Below are 18,181 nucleotides of genomic sequence, written 5' to 3'. Positions count from 1 at the left end.
TTTAAAGCCGGTGTGGTATAGGATTTTGACCCCGCGGTGAGGTGACCCCAGGGTCAACATACCATATAGTATTTTGACTCTGGGGTCAGAATCCTATTATGGTATATTGACCCCCCTATGAAAATCTATATTTTATTAATAAAGACCTTGAATTCTATAGAAAAACTTTGAATATTAACACTATATCTGCAAATTAAAACATATTGACATGTTTAAAAGTGTTTTTTGAAGAACTCTGATGCATTTTTATATCGATTATAACTTTTGAATGTTAAAAATGACTTGGTTGTTTCAACACATATTTTACTGAAAATGAGATAAGTCGTTATTAATAAGTTAGATAATCAAAGTGATGTCTAATGATTTGGAATCTTGTTAAAACAGACAGAGCTGATCAGTTGAGTAGTTAAATAGGGGAAACATATGACTATAGTAATCTGACGCCCCAATATGTTTATTATAACACAACATGACTAAATTCAAGGTTATTGTTCTTACAAACCATTGCCTAAATTGATTTATGAGTAAGGATTATCTGAACATGGCAAACTAAAAAACATAACAATGTAAATACAATATAAAAAGTGACAAGATTACTATGCAATTGTATGTAATTTGAACAATACGTTACATTAACACAAAATACCAAGTCATTGTCCATCAAAACATTCCTTAAAATACCTTAAAAGAAAGTGAATATGTAGCAGTATATAATAAAAGTAAATGACATGAGAAATAATGATCAGATAAGAAACTACTAAAGAAAAAAGTAAGGGGAGTCCAAATCCTATGGAGGGTCACTTTACTATAGCGCTATGTTCACCCCGAGGTCAAAATACTATCTCACACCGGAACAAAGAGAATGTTTGCTGAATTTTATCAGGGGGAAAAACGTTATTGTCCTTCTTCCTACAGAATTTGGGAAAAGCTTAATATACCAGTTAGCCACGTTAGCGGCACATTACATACGTCACGACCAAATAGCAGCGATTGGTTAAATGCTAAAAAGTACCCGCCTACCATTGAGCGAACAAATTCTAATACATCGAGGTCAGACGGTTTGTACGAAGTGAAACGAAATAAAACCGGCTGATGAATCAGGCTATAAAATTCCCACCTAAAACTGTGATTAAGTTTACTAATTTCTCTTCAATACATGTTTGCCACCTTTACGTTCATATAAAGTGTGTTGAGGGATTACAGGAGCAAATGAGACAAAAGACATTGTTTTTTTACTAAGGCGCCATCGGCCGATTAACCAACTAAAACTAAATACAGCCCGACAACCAATCATGTTATTAAATCCTTAATGAAACATTTTCCATACATTATTATATCATGCCCTGGTTATTATATTAATGGCCTGAGGGAATAATCCTTTGGGACAATGTAATGGCCAGAGTCTATAATATAGTAACAAGAACATGACAATATTTCTGAGGAATGACACATTTTTAGCTCTGCACATGCCCCAAATAACTTTAAACGGCCATACACCTTCACAAGAATCATTTGGATTCAGGTCTGGAAATGCCTATTTCTACAGAACAAAAGGTCAACGGTAGATGTTAACTTGAAAACTACCCCTTCATGACATCACAAGGTAGAACAGAACATTGTGAGGTTTGGAGATGTAAACAGACTAATAATAAAGGGTTATTCAAATGTATGTAAATGAAACAAAACACAACTCCAGGCATGTTTCTGAGGTGGTAGCAGCATTATAACATGGCTTAACTCACAAGAATACATTTTGGATAATATAGGACCTTTTAAGCAAAAAAACCCCAAACAATTTCAGTCATTTTACTCCTGTGACATGACATGCCTGTGAGTGCCACAACACCACCAACAGACTGAATATGAAATCATACCATTTAGGCCAACATATTCAAAAAAAGAGAGCTCTCACACAAGCCAGATCTACAGGGTTCTGATTGGATGCTGGTTGTATTATAAACTAAATGTGTTCATGTTTGTGCAGGTTGGACGAAACCCTGAAGGCCATGCACAGTGACCCTTCCTCCCCCATGTACCCCAGAGTCCAGGGACAGCGCCCCCCTCTGAGAGATCTGGTCAACCCCAACATCATGCAGAGTGCACCTGAGGTATGGCACTTTTTACTTCAGATAATGCACCGGATTTAAATAAATTAGTTAAAACACACACTGCAATGAGTCTACAAATCACATTATGCAAAATGCCAAATGTGATTATTGTTTGTTTATAAAAATATGTTGAATTTCATTATGTCAAAATGTAAGATTTAGAGCATGGGGCAATGTTAATTTAAGAATGTTGTGTTAAATGTGTTAATGAGGCACTATTTTAGACAGATATTCTGTCAAATGAACTACTCTTGGACTTGTTGACTGACTTTATTTTGCAGTTATTCATAAACCAGGCCAGGACATCAGGGCATTTGCACTGTGACAGTTACTGCAGCTACTGTATATTTTTCTTCGTATATGCTGAAGGCTCTTTGAATGTTGCATCACCAGTTGAGTCCATTCTTTACCCAATATGCTGTGTGTCTCCAGTGGGTGGATGTGGGGGTCTCGGAGGGGCCCAAGCGCAGCCTGGAGGCGGGGAGCAGGCCTGGGGCAGGAGATGGAGCTGGGGCAGGAGGTGAGGAGCGCTCTAGACTCCGGCTCCAGGACAAAGAGCTGCAGGAGATGTCTGATGGAGGCTGGTGTTTGAGCATGCACCAGCCCTGGGCCTCTCTGCTCGTCAGGGGCATCAAGAGGTACAGTGTTTACTGTGGAGAGGCGGGGCATGTCTCTGTGAGGGACAGAGGTGGGAAAATAATGTACTCAAGTAAGAATACCATTGCTATGCACAAATTTCACAAAAGTAGAAGCAAAACAGTTGTGGTATTTTGAAATACTTCTCAAGTAAATCTAACTGTCTTGGCATAACCATCTGATTTTTATTTGAAATTTTATATAATTGGAACAGAAAAACATTAAATAGGGATGCACCATATTTCTGCTTTCTGATACTGGCGCAGATCCAGGAAAATTTGACAGATCTTTTAATATTTGAACTTTAATTCATATAAAGCTGATCTGTAGTTACAAGATGAATAACATAATTGAATCTATTTTGTAAACAGTATCAGTTCCTTAATCACAGTCTGTGTACCATTCATTCTTTTGAATTTTAATTAAGAACAAAAAACAATAAAATGAGAAAACAGTTTATTTCATTATTCTGTTTTAGTGTCAAACAAAAAAACAGATTTCAACCTCTATTTCCATTATTTAATTTAAAGTTTATTTCAAATAGCACCAATCAAAAAACAGTCTCAGTGCCAGTTTCAATGTTGATATTTTATTCTCTCTGGTTTATTTGCCCTGGAAGTTCTGCTGCAGTGTCAACCATGGATCTATAATAAGAACTATTTTTATTATAGTTATGTGGTGTCAACTGAACAAGTTGAAGTTTATTGCCTCGCTGCTTCTTGTTTCTCATCATGGAGTTCAAACAATGACTTTCTTGGTCGTGAAAGTAAATGCATTGCTATAAAAGAAGACGACATGTTTGTCCACAAAATTGCAACGATTTTTTAGGTAAGTCCTTCTAGCAGCAGAACTTCCGGGGCAAATAAACCAGAGAATAAAATGTCAAAATTGTAAATAGGCATGATGACAGTTTTTTTGATTGGTGTTTAAATAAACTTTAAATTAAATATTGGAAATAGAGGTCAAAATCTTTTTTGTTGTTGTTGTTGTTTTGACACTAAAGTGGAATAATGAAATAAGAAACTGTTTTCCCATTTTATTGTTTTTCGTCATCAAAACACAATTTTTGATTTGATTTCTTAATTAATTGAATTTAGTTTTCTATCATAATGTCCTAAATATAAACAATGCAGACTTTTAATCAGTCCTGTTTATATCACAAAATATTTGTGAGCTCCAGACCACATGCTGTTACTGACAGAGGGTTGGCTGTAGACTTCTTCATTAAAAAGACACAGCTGATCATCGACCATGGATCTCAATTCAATTAAAATTTCATTAACTGCACAACTGTACTATAATATTTCATTCATATATTATCCAAGCTTAGTGGTTTCTCAGTGGAATAAAGTACTCTAAGTACCAGTACATAAACTGCCTGCATTGTATCTTTATGAAACACAGTTATTTCAACATTCAAACCGGTCATACTTCAAATATATTACATTTCTGAACATAGATAATATAATACATTATATTTCCATTCAGTGTCATTTCATTTGGACTTCGTAGTAACATACAATATTTGTTTACAGAGTGGAGGGCCGGACTTGGTACACATCTCACCGCGGCCGTCTGTGGATCGCTGCTGCAGCCAAGAAGCCCACCCCCCAGGAGATCAGCGAGGTGGAGAACATGTACCGCCACATCTACAGAAAAGGTACACAAGCACATTTACTTTGATTTCATTTTAGACTACCGTATTTTCCAGGGCTATTAGACGCGCTCTTAAGCCTCCAACCCCATCAAAAAACAGCTGCGCCCCACAATTCAGAGCGCCCTATACACAAATCTACTTGGGTGTCCCAGCACGACTTAAGTAAACTACAAAGCCGCACTACCCGCCCGCAGCGCACGCAAACACACACGGAGCAGACAGTGACTGCGCAGCGACAAACATCCGCAGACACACTCATCACTCCACGCCGACGAGGAACGGAACAGAGGAACGAACCAAAAAAGCGAGTGCAATGTGCCACTTCTAGACAAAACTGAACAACTGAGTCACTGCGAACACGCCGACAATCCGTTGGTTCCAGACAGCACCCTCCCTACACGCCACAACTGAACAAAGCCCAGAGTCACCGTGAACGCGCCAAACAAACAAAACCACTCACCCATCACACTGTTGGGTTTCCTTTTAAAGTCCGGTGCTGTTTATTTGTGAAAAAAGTTTGAAAATAGACCATTTAATGACAGTGCGCTTTATAATCCAGAGCGCCTAATAGTGCGGAAAATACGGTAAATAATGTCTTTGGTGAGTATATGAGCAGAAGTGTCTTATTTTCTGTGCAGAGCCTGCCTTTCCTAAAGACTACCCCACTGGCTGCTTGTTGGGCTGCGTGAACGTGACTGACTGTCTGTCCCAGGAGCAGTTTAGAGAACAGGTCAGTGACATATGCAGTAATTACCTCCACTAAGCACACTTAACATGCTTAGGGATGTAACAATAACCAAAATAGAGTGGTATTGTATCATCAAAAGTCTCTCAATAATATCGTGGGCTGTCACAATATATCAGATTACAAGTTCCTTAAAATTGTTGCTTAAATGCGTGGTTTTATAATAGAAACAGCTTATAAACATCGGAAACTACATATCCCATGATTCATTTCAGTGCGGACAACATGAAGAGAGATGTTTTTTACTTGAATTTTGGGGATTATGACAGAAATAATTCACACCAAAATCAAGATATATTAAAAGCAAAAAAGTGTCCCATCTACAATTATATCAGCCACTCCTAAATATTGTACCGTGAGATCTGTATATTTTTACATCCTTAAACATGCTATTTTGGGTTTTTCATACTGTGCACTATTAAGAAAACAAAAAGGAACATTATTTTTTTTTAAATCTTAAACAGTAAAAGTAAACAGTGAGCAGTTTTTATTAGAGACTACTTGTAATCTCTGCTTTAGCCAGCAGAGGTCAGTGTCTGCTTACTTTTTTTTTTGGAGTGATGGTTAAATCCACCTTTAGGGGCAGCATTTACTCAGAAAGCCTCCACAGTGCTCTGAGCTAAGGATTAGTCAGAAGAAAGTATGATTTGTATTTAATGATTTTTAAATTGTATTTTCATTCAGACAAACCTGCAAAGTGATAATAGTTTTTACAGGATTCTTCTATGCTGATATATTTGTGCATTTGTCTTCAGTAATCATTGTTGATATTTCATTTGATCAGTTTTCAGTGTCAGTTTTTCTCAAATCTCCGAGTTGGGTTTTTGAGTGCGATGTAATCACAATGCAGAGTTGTCAGTGGTCATGTTTTATGTGTGTGCTTTGTGTTAGTGACCTGTCATGAAGGGGAGAGTATAGGCTGTATTCACGCTGACCGGAAGACTTTGGAAACATGCGGATGATGATTTCCGGTGTATTTCCCGACACTGGGCATGTGATAAAAGCGTGGAATCAGCAGCAGCGTCTTCACAACCTGACAAAGTTTTCCATGGGGAAGGAACTTTAATCGCGTCCTCTTGTGCCGAACATAATGGAAAACTACGACGACATCTTTTTTTTTTTTTTTTTGTTAGTCATATTATAATACACAAATGCATAGGCAATTTAAAAAAGAAAAAAGAAAGAATACTATGACATCCAGATGAAGAAAACCAGGTCTTTTTCTCAGTTTTCCCAGATTTACTTTCGCCAACAGAGCCAAAAGAAGTCATCATCTGTATGTTTCCAAACGTCTTTCAGTTTTTTGACGTAAGTGTGAATAAACCCCTGGATACTTTTTTTTTTATTATTTAGCATGTATACAACATAACAACTAAAAAAACACAATAGATAAAAAAGAAGGTGCCGGAAGAGGCAAAAAACCCAAAAGGACTCCAAAAAAATTACATTTATACACTTGGATTCAATTAATTTGATTCAAACATGGATTAAAATACAATGACACATCCACAATTGAATGATTATCAAACATTATCATGAAATACTTTGCAGTTCATGTCTTTAACATTCCCTGAGGGGTGAATCTAACTGTAGGCACTGCTATGTCTGAAGCTCTGTTACTCAAATTAAATCAAATTAGAGCTTTATTTAAGATAATCTGACCATAAAGATCTGAACTACAACAGGTGAGCCGATTTGTGCTGTTAAACAAGTCCCTCTCACATACAGTTACAGTTTTTTTTGCTGAAAATCACCTTAACAGGGCCACGAACGCTCAAAAATGTATTGTTGACATCCTTTTTCACCATGGTGACCGCTGAATACTCCGCCACAGCCATGCATGCAGACTCAGAGTATCAATTTCTGCGCTTTAGTGACGCTCCGGCCTCTTCGCGTTTAGCCCAATGAGCACATGTCTCATTTGTGAAGAAGAGTTGTGTTCTTTGTTGCAGAAAACCGTAAGCGCTCCCCGGTTTGGCTTTAATGCTGTGGGGCTGCAGGGAGCTGTAAATCTCTGGGCCTTTTTTCTCTTTTGTGCTCTCCTCTGTCTCATTCCAGCCAGGGCAGTAAAATCAGGTTTGGAGGCTGTGCGAATGCCCTTTCATCCTGTCAGAGAGTGTGTGTGTGTGTGTGTGTGTGTGTGTGTCATAAATAACACCCCCACCCCACACTAGGCCCCTCCACAAAAAGGAGCAAGGAAAAACACAAGGATCCCAAGGTCTGGTTTTAGGGTTATTCCACTTCTGAGACTTAAAGAGCCCATATTACACTATTTTCTGATCTATGTTATAATGTAGTTTCCTCACAAACATACCTTGAGTTGTGTGTTGTTTCATGCATGTTTAGCACACAAACCCTGCGGATTTAGGACTGGTACATAGATGCATCATGAATTTCGGACTTCTGGTCATTGCGCAATGCATACTGGGAAGGATTTTCCGAAAAAGTGAGCATCAAACCGCCATGTTTGTTTTCCCAGTGGGATGCGTCTATTGACAAAGCGGAACTTTTCTAGTCTTTTGAACCATATCGCTTTTGTTTCTGGTTCTGATATTGTCATATTTTAGTTTTGGGATTCAAACATTGTAACTGTGTGGTTGTTGGATCCTAACAGCAGAAAACAGCTCGAGAAATTTGTTTGCGAACTCCATAAATGCAAAAGGGAATCAGATGTGTGTGACTGCAAACCTCTGTTCAAACTGTTTCCCTTCCCAACGGAATTGAAAAATAGTGAAAGGTGAAGGCGGTGGGTAGTACTGATACACAGAATAAAAGAAACCTTTAGCTGCCTAAGAAATCATCCTGAGTTTGCAGCGAACATTTTGTATGTGGAGCGCCATCAAAGCAAAGTCCAAATCCCTCGCTCCACCTTGGTTACGAATTTAATAAGTCAGCGTTAAAGTAAAAGGCACCAGCTGTTCGCCAAGAAACACCTTCCACTGCAACGCGACCAAGACGTGATGTTGTTATAATGTCACAAGAACAAGAAAGTGCAGCTGAGCCTGTTTGTTTTCTGTACCTCTCGCTGAACAAACGGGATTTTGCTTTGATGGCGCTCCACATACAAAATGTTCGCTGCAAACTCAGGATGATTTGGGCAGTCAAAGGTTTCCTTTTTGGTCCTTTCTGATTATCAGTCCTGCCCATTGCCTTCACCTTTCACTATTTTTCAATTCTGTTGGGAAGGGAAACAGTTGGAACGGAGGTTTACAGTCACACACATCTGATTCCCTTTTGCATTTATGGGGTTCGCAAACTTTCAAAGCCCATTTCTCGAGTCATTTTCCGCTGTTAGGATCCTACAACCACACAATTACGATGTCCGAATCCCAAAACTAAAATATGACAATATCAGAACCAGAAACAAAACTGATATGGTTCAAAAGACTAGAAAAGATCGGCTTTGTCAATAGACGCATCCCACTGGGAAAACAAACATGGCGGTTTGATGCTCACTTTTTCGGAAAATCCTTCCCAGTATGCATTGCGCAATGACCGGAAGTCCGAAATTCGTGATGCATGTATTGAGTAAACTGTCTATAATGCATGAAAACAAGTCAGGGTAAGTGTAATCATTCTAAAACCACAGGCATATTTGAGCGTATTTTGATGGAGTGCAAAAATGTGATCAGGAGAAGGTTAACCTGACCTCAGAAATATTGAGAGACTGATTTTGTGAACCACCCACAATCCCAGTGCAGTAATTAGACTTTCACTTTCTGAATGTCAAAAGAGTGAAGCAGTTTGAAATGAAAATGACCTGCATCACTTCAGCATCATACAGATATCATGAAATAAAACGCTTAAAATAAAATGCTCTTGTGTAACTTTTCTGGTGGAGGGTCCATCACCTGCTTGTTCCTATGGATATTGGATATGTCATTGCTTTGCCTGGAATGTTCCACAGTATGACATTAAAGGGACAGTCTGTGATTTTTGGACATAGGACCTCATTTCCTAGTGAGCCAGAGTGTTGGAGACGTGTGGAAACACTTTTTAAAATAGTCCATCCAGTCCTTGAATTTGCAAAGGTCACTGGTGCTAGGCTAGTGCATGTCAATGGCCATAGTTATCCTGCCACTAAAAACACCCGAAACAAATCTATTATTACACCAGACTGTCCATGTGAATGTCTGTGTTGATAGAATAATGTTTAAAATAAAACTAACCTTGCATCACACAAATCGTCACATGTTGAGGAACTATTTTCTCATATATCAGTCCGCCGCTGCCGAGTTTCCTATCAAGAAGTACAACTCACTGCTGCTGCTCAGACATAAATCTTTCAAATGCAAGGTTGGTTTTACTTCTAAAATGATTCTACCAACACAGACATTCACATGGACAGTCTGGTATAATAATAGATTTGCTTCGGGTGTTTTGTGGAGTGGGAAAGACTGTTTTTAGTTGCAGGCTAACTATGGCCATTGACATGCACTAGCCTAGCACCAGTGACGTCTGCAAATACAAGGACTGGATGGAATATTTCAAAAAGTGTCTCCACACGTCTCCAACATTCTGGCTCATTAGGAAATGAAGTCCAATGTCCAAAATTACAGACTTTCCATTTAAACAACTCTAGCTTACGTTTATTAAATTACATGTGGTTTTATAGCTCAAAAATATCTAGAAAAACAGCGGGGTCGCCTCTCCACAGATCTGTCCTGCAACTTGGTCTGGTCTCCATGAAGATAGAAAGGTTTAATGCCATACTGTGAAACATTCCAGACAAAACAATAGAGACCAGATCAGAATTGACCAGAAAAGTTACACAATGCACCTTTAAAGATGGATGCTGTATAGTGTAGAACATTACTATATATTTTTTTAAAAATCCTCATTGAAAAACTACTATCATAAGCTATTCAGGGTTGAACCTGGTTAGTACTTTGATGAGGACCACTGGGAATAGCAGGTGCCACAGAGGGGAATCTAATGGAAATTGTTGTTGTGTCCTTAGGCAAGACACCATGCCCACATTGCCTAGTTTAGATGTAATGTGTGAGTTTGCAGTGCACTGGCTGCATCTAATTATAAACCATTTTATTGTCAGATCTTCAGAAATTGCACCGTTAGTATTCATGTTATTGTTAGCATTACTGTCTAGGGATGGAATGATATCACAAAGTCTCGATACGATACTTTCACTTTATGCATCTCATATTTATACCATATTTACTGCGATATTTTGTAGAGGCTAAAAGAATTCTGAATATACTACTTTTTTCTTTTAAAATTAAATTCCTTGACAAGACTTTGGTTCTGTCATATCCAAAGATCTAAGATTTAAAAGGGTGAGTTGTTGTACAGTTGTAGGGAGTATTATCTGTTACATAAGGGTGAGTTGTTGTACAGTTGTAGGGAGTATTATCTGTTCCATAAGGGTGAGTTGTTGTACAGTTGTAGGGAGTATTATCTGTTCCATAAGGGTGAGTTGTTGTACAGTTGTAGTATGATATGGTATTTGAGACTCAAACCATAACACCATAACCTGTTGGATTTCTTCGGTGCTGAAACAATAAGCGGTGTGTGTCCTTTTAAAAGCGTTCGAGAGCGTGACTTGTTTTCATGTCGCGGTGCCTACAGAGCGGCCCGGTGGGTGAGCTGCAGATTTACTGTGCTGACTGGGCTGGCAGCTGTGGCTGGTTAAAACGGGGGCGGTGAGAGACACAGCGCAGCCCGTATCCCTCCGCCTCCACGTAATGGCCCCCAGTCCCGTCTATGTTCTACAGCGCGCGTGTTTTCACTTATCACAGTGTCACCAACTGGAATATATACTCAACTCAGGAAGCGTTAACGTTCTAGAATTTGCTCGTGTTCATTTTAGATGTAGAGCAGGGGTCTATAAAACACTGTTGGCGATTCAGTGTTTTTGAAAGAAATCTCCAAACTTCTGATCCACACATGTTGAACTTTCTCGTGGTTTATTTGGGATTACCTCCACAAACTTGTCATATTAATGTTACGCCTAATGTTACGACTTTTAAGTCTTTTCAACTTCTGACAACACTCACGTCTTTTGGGGTTGAACAATGGCACCGTTTTCTGAAGCTTTTGTGAAAAAACAGTTTAAACTTTGTGTGAATTTATACTGACAGAGAAGAGAAGATGTTGAACTTAAGACAAATTCCAGTTGGTATTTGGTATCCATGGGCTGAAGAAAGGTGAAAAAATATATATACACACCACAGTTGCCATAGAAATTAACAATTAAAAACAAATTATTATATTTTTTGGTTGGTCAAAATGTCTGGCTGAAATTGTTTTATCTGTATAGTTTAAATTGACTTCAAGCTTTAGTGCAGTTTTTCCCATTTATATACAAAGGAATAGACTCAATCACTACACAATACTGATTCCAGTATTACTGTGATAATTAAAAAAACAACAACACTTATTTAGACAATAGAATGTCATTGTCAGCAGTAAATCGTAGTACTTTCTTTTACATTCTCATGTGGTCTTATATGTGTGTAATCCCTCAGTGGTAGGTTCTATAGTGGTCCATGGGCGGTAATACGGTATTACAGTATTCCAGTCTGCGGTATCAAAAAGTAGCAACCGTATCAGTTTCATTAACATCATAAAAAAAATTTTAAAAAATCTGCAGTGCAAAATGACTTAATATAATATAATTTACTGATACCTAAATTTGTTTGCTCAGCATAAATGAATGTGTGGTTGTATTTTCAATTTAATGCAATCACAATTTAAAACTAATAGTGTCTATGTTTTTTTAAGTGCGTGGGGAGATGACGTTTGATTAGTTTCATTCCTTTGTCACATGACGCTCATAAGAGAGACCAAGGGGCCCGGTCAAGTAGAAGTAAACAGCAAAGCCAAAAATTCCAGTTAATGCATCTGATATAATAAATATATATAAATGTATTCAACAGATAGTATATGTACTCTAGTTTATGAAACTGTTTACCTTTTTTCTGTACCATTTTTGGTTCTAATGTTACATAAGTTTTAAACAGACCATGTATGAAACATGGAACAAAAATGATTTCATGTAAATAAATCATGTAAATAAATGGATGTATTTCATCATATCTTGTGTTATACGATCTTTGAACTGTTGATGAAGGTAAATGATTTTTCAAAAAAAAAGTATTTAAAATGATAAAAATTTGCTTGGAAGGACTTTATAGAAATAGTTTCCTTTCATTTTGAAGTAATATTAAAGTATTTGGAAGAAAAAAAGCTGACAAATTATGCAAAATCATGCACCTTCTACTTGTTTGCACAATTTTCCCTCCGTTACTTTTCCCTCTGTTACCATGACCTTAATAAAAAATCTCATTACTCAAAAAGTAAGAGGTTTTTCAACCTAATCTTGTACCATATGGTAGAAAACTATATGAAGCAAATATTCAAACCAGTTTGTTAAGGATATGGAAGTGAGAACCAAGAGTTATCACTGTTTGTATTTATTGCCCAAAAAGTGCTGCATATTTCATTCCCTCTGTTACCGACATGAGTTTTTAAATTTTTTGTCAACAACTTGAAAGAATATCACAGGTTTAACTTGACCCTGTTGGAGTGTAACTCTTTCCTACATTCTGATACTTTACTTATTTCAATAGTCCCTCTAGTTTCTGAATAAGAGACATTTGAATGTCAAAAATCTGACCCTGTTTCCCTCCGTTACCACTTGACCGAACCCCAAGACAAAATGGCAAGTCCGGCTGCAAGCGAGTTGGTCTACCCCAAAAATACTAGTACTTCTACAGTTTGGCAGCATTTGGCTTCATTATTACATTGAGTAATAATGTGTTTAATGCAGCTTTGCGTACATATGTTTACGTTTTACAGAAGCAAAACTTAAAACCACATGGCTCATTTGTATAAAGTATATGTGCCGATAAAAACAGCTGTTTCCTTGTGCTCTGATGTGGGTCATCTTCTGTCTGACTAAAGGACACAACTCAGTGGATTATGTGTGTTCTTTCTGTGACAGAGGAAGTGCTGATGGTGGTGAGTCTGTTCTGTGCATGTAACTCGTTGGAAATGGTCCATGTGAAACTTTTCAGAGATTATAAGTCTGCAGGTCAGGACTGTATAGTTAATGGCATAGGCGCAAGCTACAAAATAATTCTTAATTAGTCACGGTAATACTGTATATCCTGGTAAAATGCTGAGAAGATTTAACAGAATCAAAATTTGGATACCGTCCAACCCTAGCACTAGTCTGTGTGCTTTTATACTCAAGCTATTCAGGAAAAATTCATTTCTGTCCTCCTAATGGGACTTTTTTTTATCGATACTTGTTCAAATGAGCATCTAGTTTTGATACTAGTTAATAATGTTAACGTGAACATCGCCGTCTTAAGTGTGATGTAGTGGCAGTGTTTTTCCAGTAGGGGTGCTATAGTACTAAACTTGACACAGTTGAGTAGCCACAGCAGGATGACCATGTGGCTGACCTGACCAATCTGTTCCCTCATTACAAACTGACTGGTGTATTGATCCAGTCTCTCCATAATCTTTAAGCCCCCAGGCCACCCCCCCGTTGGTGATGAGTGCTGTCTCCTTACCTCCTCCCCTCCCCGCTTACATGAAGGGGGGGTGGGGCACGAGTGACATATTAGGGTTGGACATCACAGGGTCCCTCACGATTTGATGCAATGCACGATACATGGCTGACGATACGATAGCATCACGATACGGCGATAAATACGATGTTCGATACACTGCTGTTTTTTAAGAACCAAATACATTTTAGCAACAATATTTCTTTGTTAAACTACTTCTGTATTTTTCGGATTCTACGTCGCTCCAGAGTATAAGTTGTACCAGCCAAAAATTGCGTAATGAAGAAAAAAAACATATATAAGTCGCACGTTTGGGGGGAAATTTATTTTATGAAATCAGAGACCAGGAACTGACATTTCATCTTAAACAGAACAGAGAACAACAGACTGTTCGCGTCACATATGAACAGTTCTTCAGATAAATATAACATAAACAACAGAACAGAACAAGTTTACCAAACTCTCCATCTCACTCCAAATCACTAAATCCATTCAGTTCTTCATCCTCGGTGTCACTTCTGAGCAACTCCGCGACCTCCGGAGGTAAACAGAGCGTCACTTCCTCTTCTGTGTAGCTGTCGTCAGGCTCAGCATCAGTATGGAATTATTCTGGACTTTCTAAATCCTGACAGGATGGTTTCAGTGTCACTGAAGTCCAGACTTTGTCCATCCATTCAGTGACTTCAGGAAAGTTGCATGGTGCATCCTCCCAGTTCTCACAAGTTTCTCTCTCTTTCTTTCTGCTGCTCGATTGCTGTTTTCAGCTGAATATTTTACGACTTGCAGCTTGTCTTGTCTCGTCTTTATAAGTTTGTTTAAATTTTAAATTTTTAGTGGTATAGAAGTATATCTCTGTAAGATCATTCTAAAGCTAATCAAAGGTTTGTTTCATAGTACTGATTAGGGGTGGGCGATATCTCGATATTTTTAATATATCGAGATTTTTTTAAAACTCGATATGAATTCTGACATATCGTATATATCGATATAATGCTTATATTCAATTTTGATTTCGCCGCTTTGCTTGTTTGTCTTCTCTGTCGTCCCCGACTCCCTGATTTTGTTCGCTCGTGTCTCATTCACTCGTCACTATCGCCGTGAACGCTGAAAGTTGCTGCCAGTGAAAAGCTTCTAGCACCACGAAACTTTTCCACCATTTACAGACAAAACCATCAGCAGCACATCCTCATATTCCACCGAGTCCTGTCCTTTACTCCAAAAGAAGTTGAACCGCAAGAGCGGCACGTGGAGTGCGCTGTTAATGCAAATTAGCCATGCGCTTTTTAAGTTTCATTTCTGTAAAACGTGAACGAGTCCGTGCAAAGCTGCAAAAAAAAAAAAAAAAACATAAAATAAAATAATTAACACTATAATCTCAAACGGGCTGATGTGGCTCTTGAGTCGTTATGCTATATATCTTGTAAAGTTTAGTAATGTAAATTCTATTTATGCAGAAGATTTTAATTAATAATCTGCGGCAGTGTCACTTGGGTTTGATCTGCAGTGGATTGTGGGAAACCTCAGAGCTCCTTACTGCTGGATAATAACATGGATCTATTGAAATAAGGAACATCCTGAGCTTCTTCTGTTCATGTTTATGATTATGGTCTGGATAACAGAGTTAATGCAAAGATGAGCTTGAGTTGAGTTGTTTTATTTATGAATGAAACAAAGGAAATAAGTTTTATTTCTTTTATTTGACAGTTAAATTATTATTTATGTAATTAGGGTTTTTTGTAATCTTAAATGTTCCTATATGAACTGCCGCCCTCTTACACTTCAATTTTTAAAAAAAGGACCTTGTGGAATTTGGCAGATTTGTTTTTGCAGTTTTCCATTTTAGGGGGTTATTTTTTCCTGTACAGGTATCGAGATATATATCGTATATCGAGATATAGCAAAATATATCGAGATATATTTTTTGATCCATATCACCCAGCCCTAGTACTGATACCTGCCTAAATGAGTATCTAGTTACTTCTGACAACCCTAACCCTTATTGTTATTTTGGAAACGGCTCCACAAACCTGCCGCTTTAATATTATGTCTTAAAGTAAATTTAAGAGGCTTGTACCTTTTTAGTTCCAAAGTATTTGAACAAAATGTGTCTTTGCACTGTTACTTGAAAGTTATATAAAGAGCTTATAAACTCACTGTGATGAATAATTAAGATGCTCTGAATGCATAAGATTAGTGAAGAATAACTTTGGACCACTGCAAAATGTTTAAAAAGAATCCTGTTTTTCATATTTTTAAGACAATGAAAGCCTTTAACTAAAAATATCATGTCTTTGGTGTTAAATAATGGCACTTTTGTGTATTTCTACTGACACAGAGGACGTTGAACTTCGTGCCAGATTTTGTTTCATGTGGATAGGCCCAGTGATTACAGAGATAAGAACCATAAACCAGGTCAACAAAACTGCAATCTGACAATTCCACAGCAAACTTTTTTCCAGCTTCCCTTCAGCGTGCCAAACACCCCCCGGTACGCTACCATTTGAAAGAAATATGAAATATTAACACGTGTAATGAGGTCTAAACTACTTGTTTGCTGAAGACATTATACCGCCTAAATAATTGCATCTTTGCGGTTTTCAAATTGCATTTTCAATTTCAATTAATCTCTCAGCTCTGGAGGGTGCTACAAATTGGACATTTTAAGTGGCGCTCGGAGAAGTCGAGTGCTAAGATTAAAACGACTGAAGAGCAATTTAAGAGCACATTTGGAGCTTGTTTGGATCAGCCAGTGATGTGCAAGTGTAGATAAGCCCCTAGCAAAGCAAAACAAGACGTGTGCTTCAATAATTGTGTTGTTATTTGGGGCAATTATGAGTCTAATTACACATTTTTCATAACTTGCATAGGCCTGCACATATCAGAGTAATTCCTACAATCGGAAATACGACGACTGACAAATGATACTTTGAAGCTGATGTCATCAACAATCCTTGGAGGTGTGATGTTAACTTTAGGCACTATTCTGTCTGACTTTATTAGACATTACTGGTCAGGATCTATTAAGGCGGCCACACACTACAGGAGAATTTGCACGATTTAGGCGGCGATTTGCTTCACCCCGAGTTTGGAGAGGCATGACCCAACTTTGTGTCTTCGTGTGTGATTTTGAAGCTGCTGCACTCCTCATATGTTTGTGTGTGGTGTCTGTGTGAGTCTAAGCTGCTCTGTCAAATCTTAACCACTAAACACTAGCAGCACTACAGCAACAGCCAATAAAACAGCATCAGTGTCAGAGGAGTGACAGACACAGAGGCGGAAGATACAAACTCAGGAAACAGCAAAAATAATGAGAAGATTCTATTACTTACCTCCCGTAAAGATGTACATTTAAACTGCAGCATCTCACCCACAGTGTCTAGGTTGTCCCGAGCCGATCGGAAATCTGCGCTGATCACGTGACTGTGGACTCGATGTTTACTTGGCCGTTATGTTCCGATCAGGTATCAGATAAATAATATACGTATATGGGTTCGGTCAAGTGGTAACGGAGGGAAACGGGCAGATTTTTGACATTCAAATGTCTCTTATTCAGAAACTAGAGGGACTATTGAAATAAGTAAAGTATCAGAATGTAGGAAAGAGTTACACTCCAACAGGGTCAAGTTAAACCTGTGATATTCTTTCAAGTTGTTGACAAAAAATTAAAAAAAACTCATTTCGGTAATGGAGGGAATGAAATATGCAGCACTTTTTGGGCAGTAAATCCAAACAGTGATAACTCTTGGTTCTCACTTCCATATCCTTAACAAACTGGTTTGAATATTTGCTTCATATAGTTTTCTACCATATGGTACAAGATTAGGTTGAAAAACCTCTTACTTTTTGACTAATGAGATTTTTTATTAAGAAAGGTCATGGTAACAGGAGGGAAAAGTAACGGAGGGAAAATTGTGCAAACAAGTAGAAGGTGCAGGATTTTACATAATTTGTTGCTTTTTTCTTCTGAATACTTTAATATTACTTCAAAATGAAAGGAAACTTTTTCTATAAAATATGTCAGTCCTTCCAAGCAAATTTTTATCATTTTAAATACTTTTTTTTTTTTTTTTTGAAAAAATCCTGTACCTTCATCAACAGTTCAAAGATGGAATAACACAAGATATGATGAAATACATCCATTTATTTACATGATTTGCAGGTCTTTGAAATTTGGGAAATAATTTTTGTTCCATGTTTCATACATGGTCTGTTTAAAACGTATGGAACTTTAGAACCAAAAATGGTACAGAAAAAAGGTCAACAGTTTCATAAACTAGAGTACATATGTATCTGTTCAATACATTTTTATATCAGATGCATTAACTTGAATTTTTGGCCTTGCTGTTTACTTCTACTTGACCGGGCCCATATAACACACGACACACAGTACACAACAGTTTTTCAGTTTTTTTTTTTTTTTTTTTTAAACTGAAGCGCGGGATTTGCTCAGGGACGTCTAGTTAGCGCGACTGTCTGTCCCGGCTCCTGCTGTACTAGA

At 37.7% G+C, this 18,181-nt stretch overlaps 1 protein-coding gene across 1 annotated transcript in view; it reads left to right on the top strand.

Annotated features, from left to right (window-relative positions):
• The window catches only part of trip4 (thyroid hormone receptor interactor 4), a 275,020-nt gene that overhangs the window by 13,195 nt on the left and 243,644 nt on the right, over window positions 1-18,181 (top strand). Inside the window, exons 8-11 of the mRNA XM_020928190.2 lie at window positions 1,985-2,108; window positions 2,541-2,746; window positions 4,280-4,404; window positions 5,040-5,131. Coding sequence (XP_020783849.1) covers window positions 1,985-2,108; window positions 2,541-2,746; window positions 4,280-4,404; window positions 5,040-5,131 — 547 coding nt within the window. The remainder of the gene's footprint in view (window positions 1-1,984; window positions 2,109-2,540; window positions 2,747-4,279; window positions 4,405-5,039; window positions 5,132-18,181) is intronic.

Source organism: Boleophthalmus pectinirostris, unplaced genomic scaffold (genome assembly GCF_026225935.1).
Source record: "Boleophthalmus pectinirostris isolate CB_2022bp ecotype Guang Dong unplaced genomic scaffold, ASM2622593v1 HiC_scaffold_19, whole genome shotgun sequence".
NCBI lineage: Eukaryota > Metazoa > Chordata > Actinopteri > Gobiiformes > Gobiidae > Boleophthalmus > Boleophthalmus pectinirostris.
This window is presented reverse-complemented; position numbering and strand designations above follow the sequence as displayed.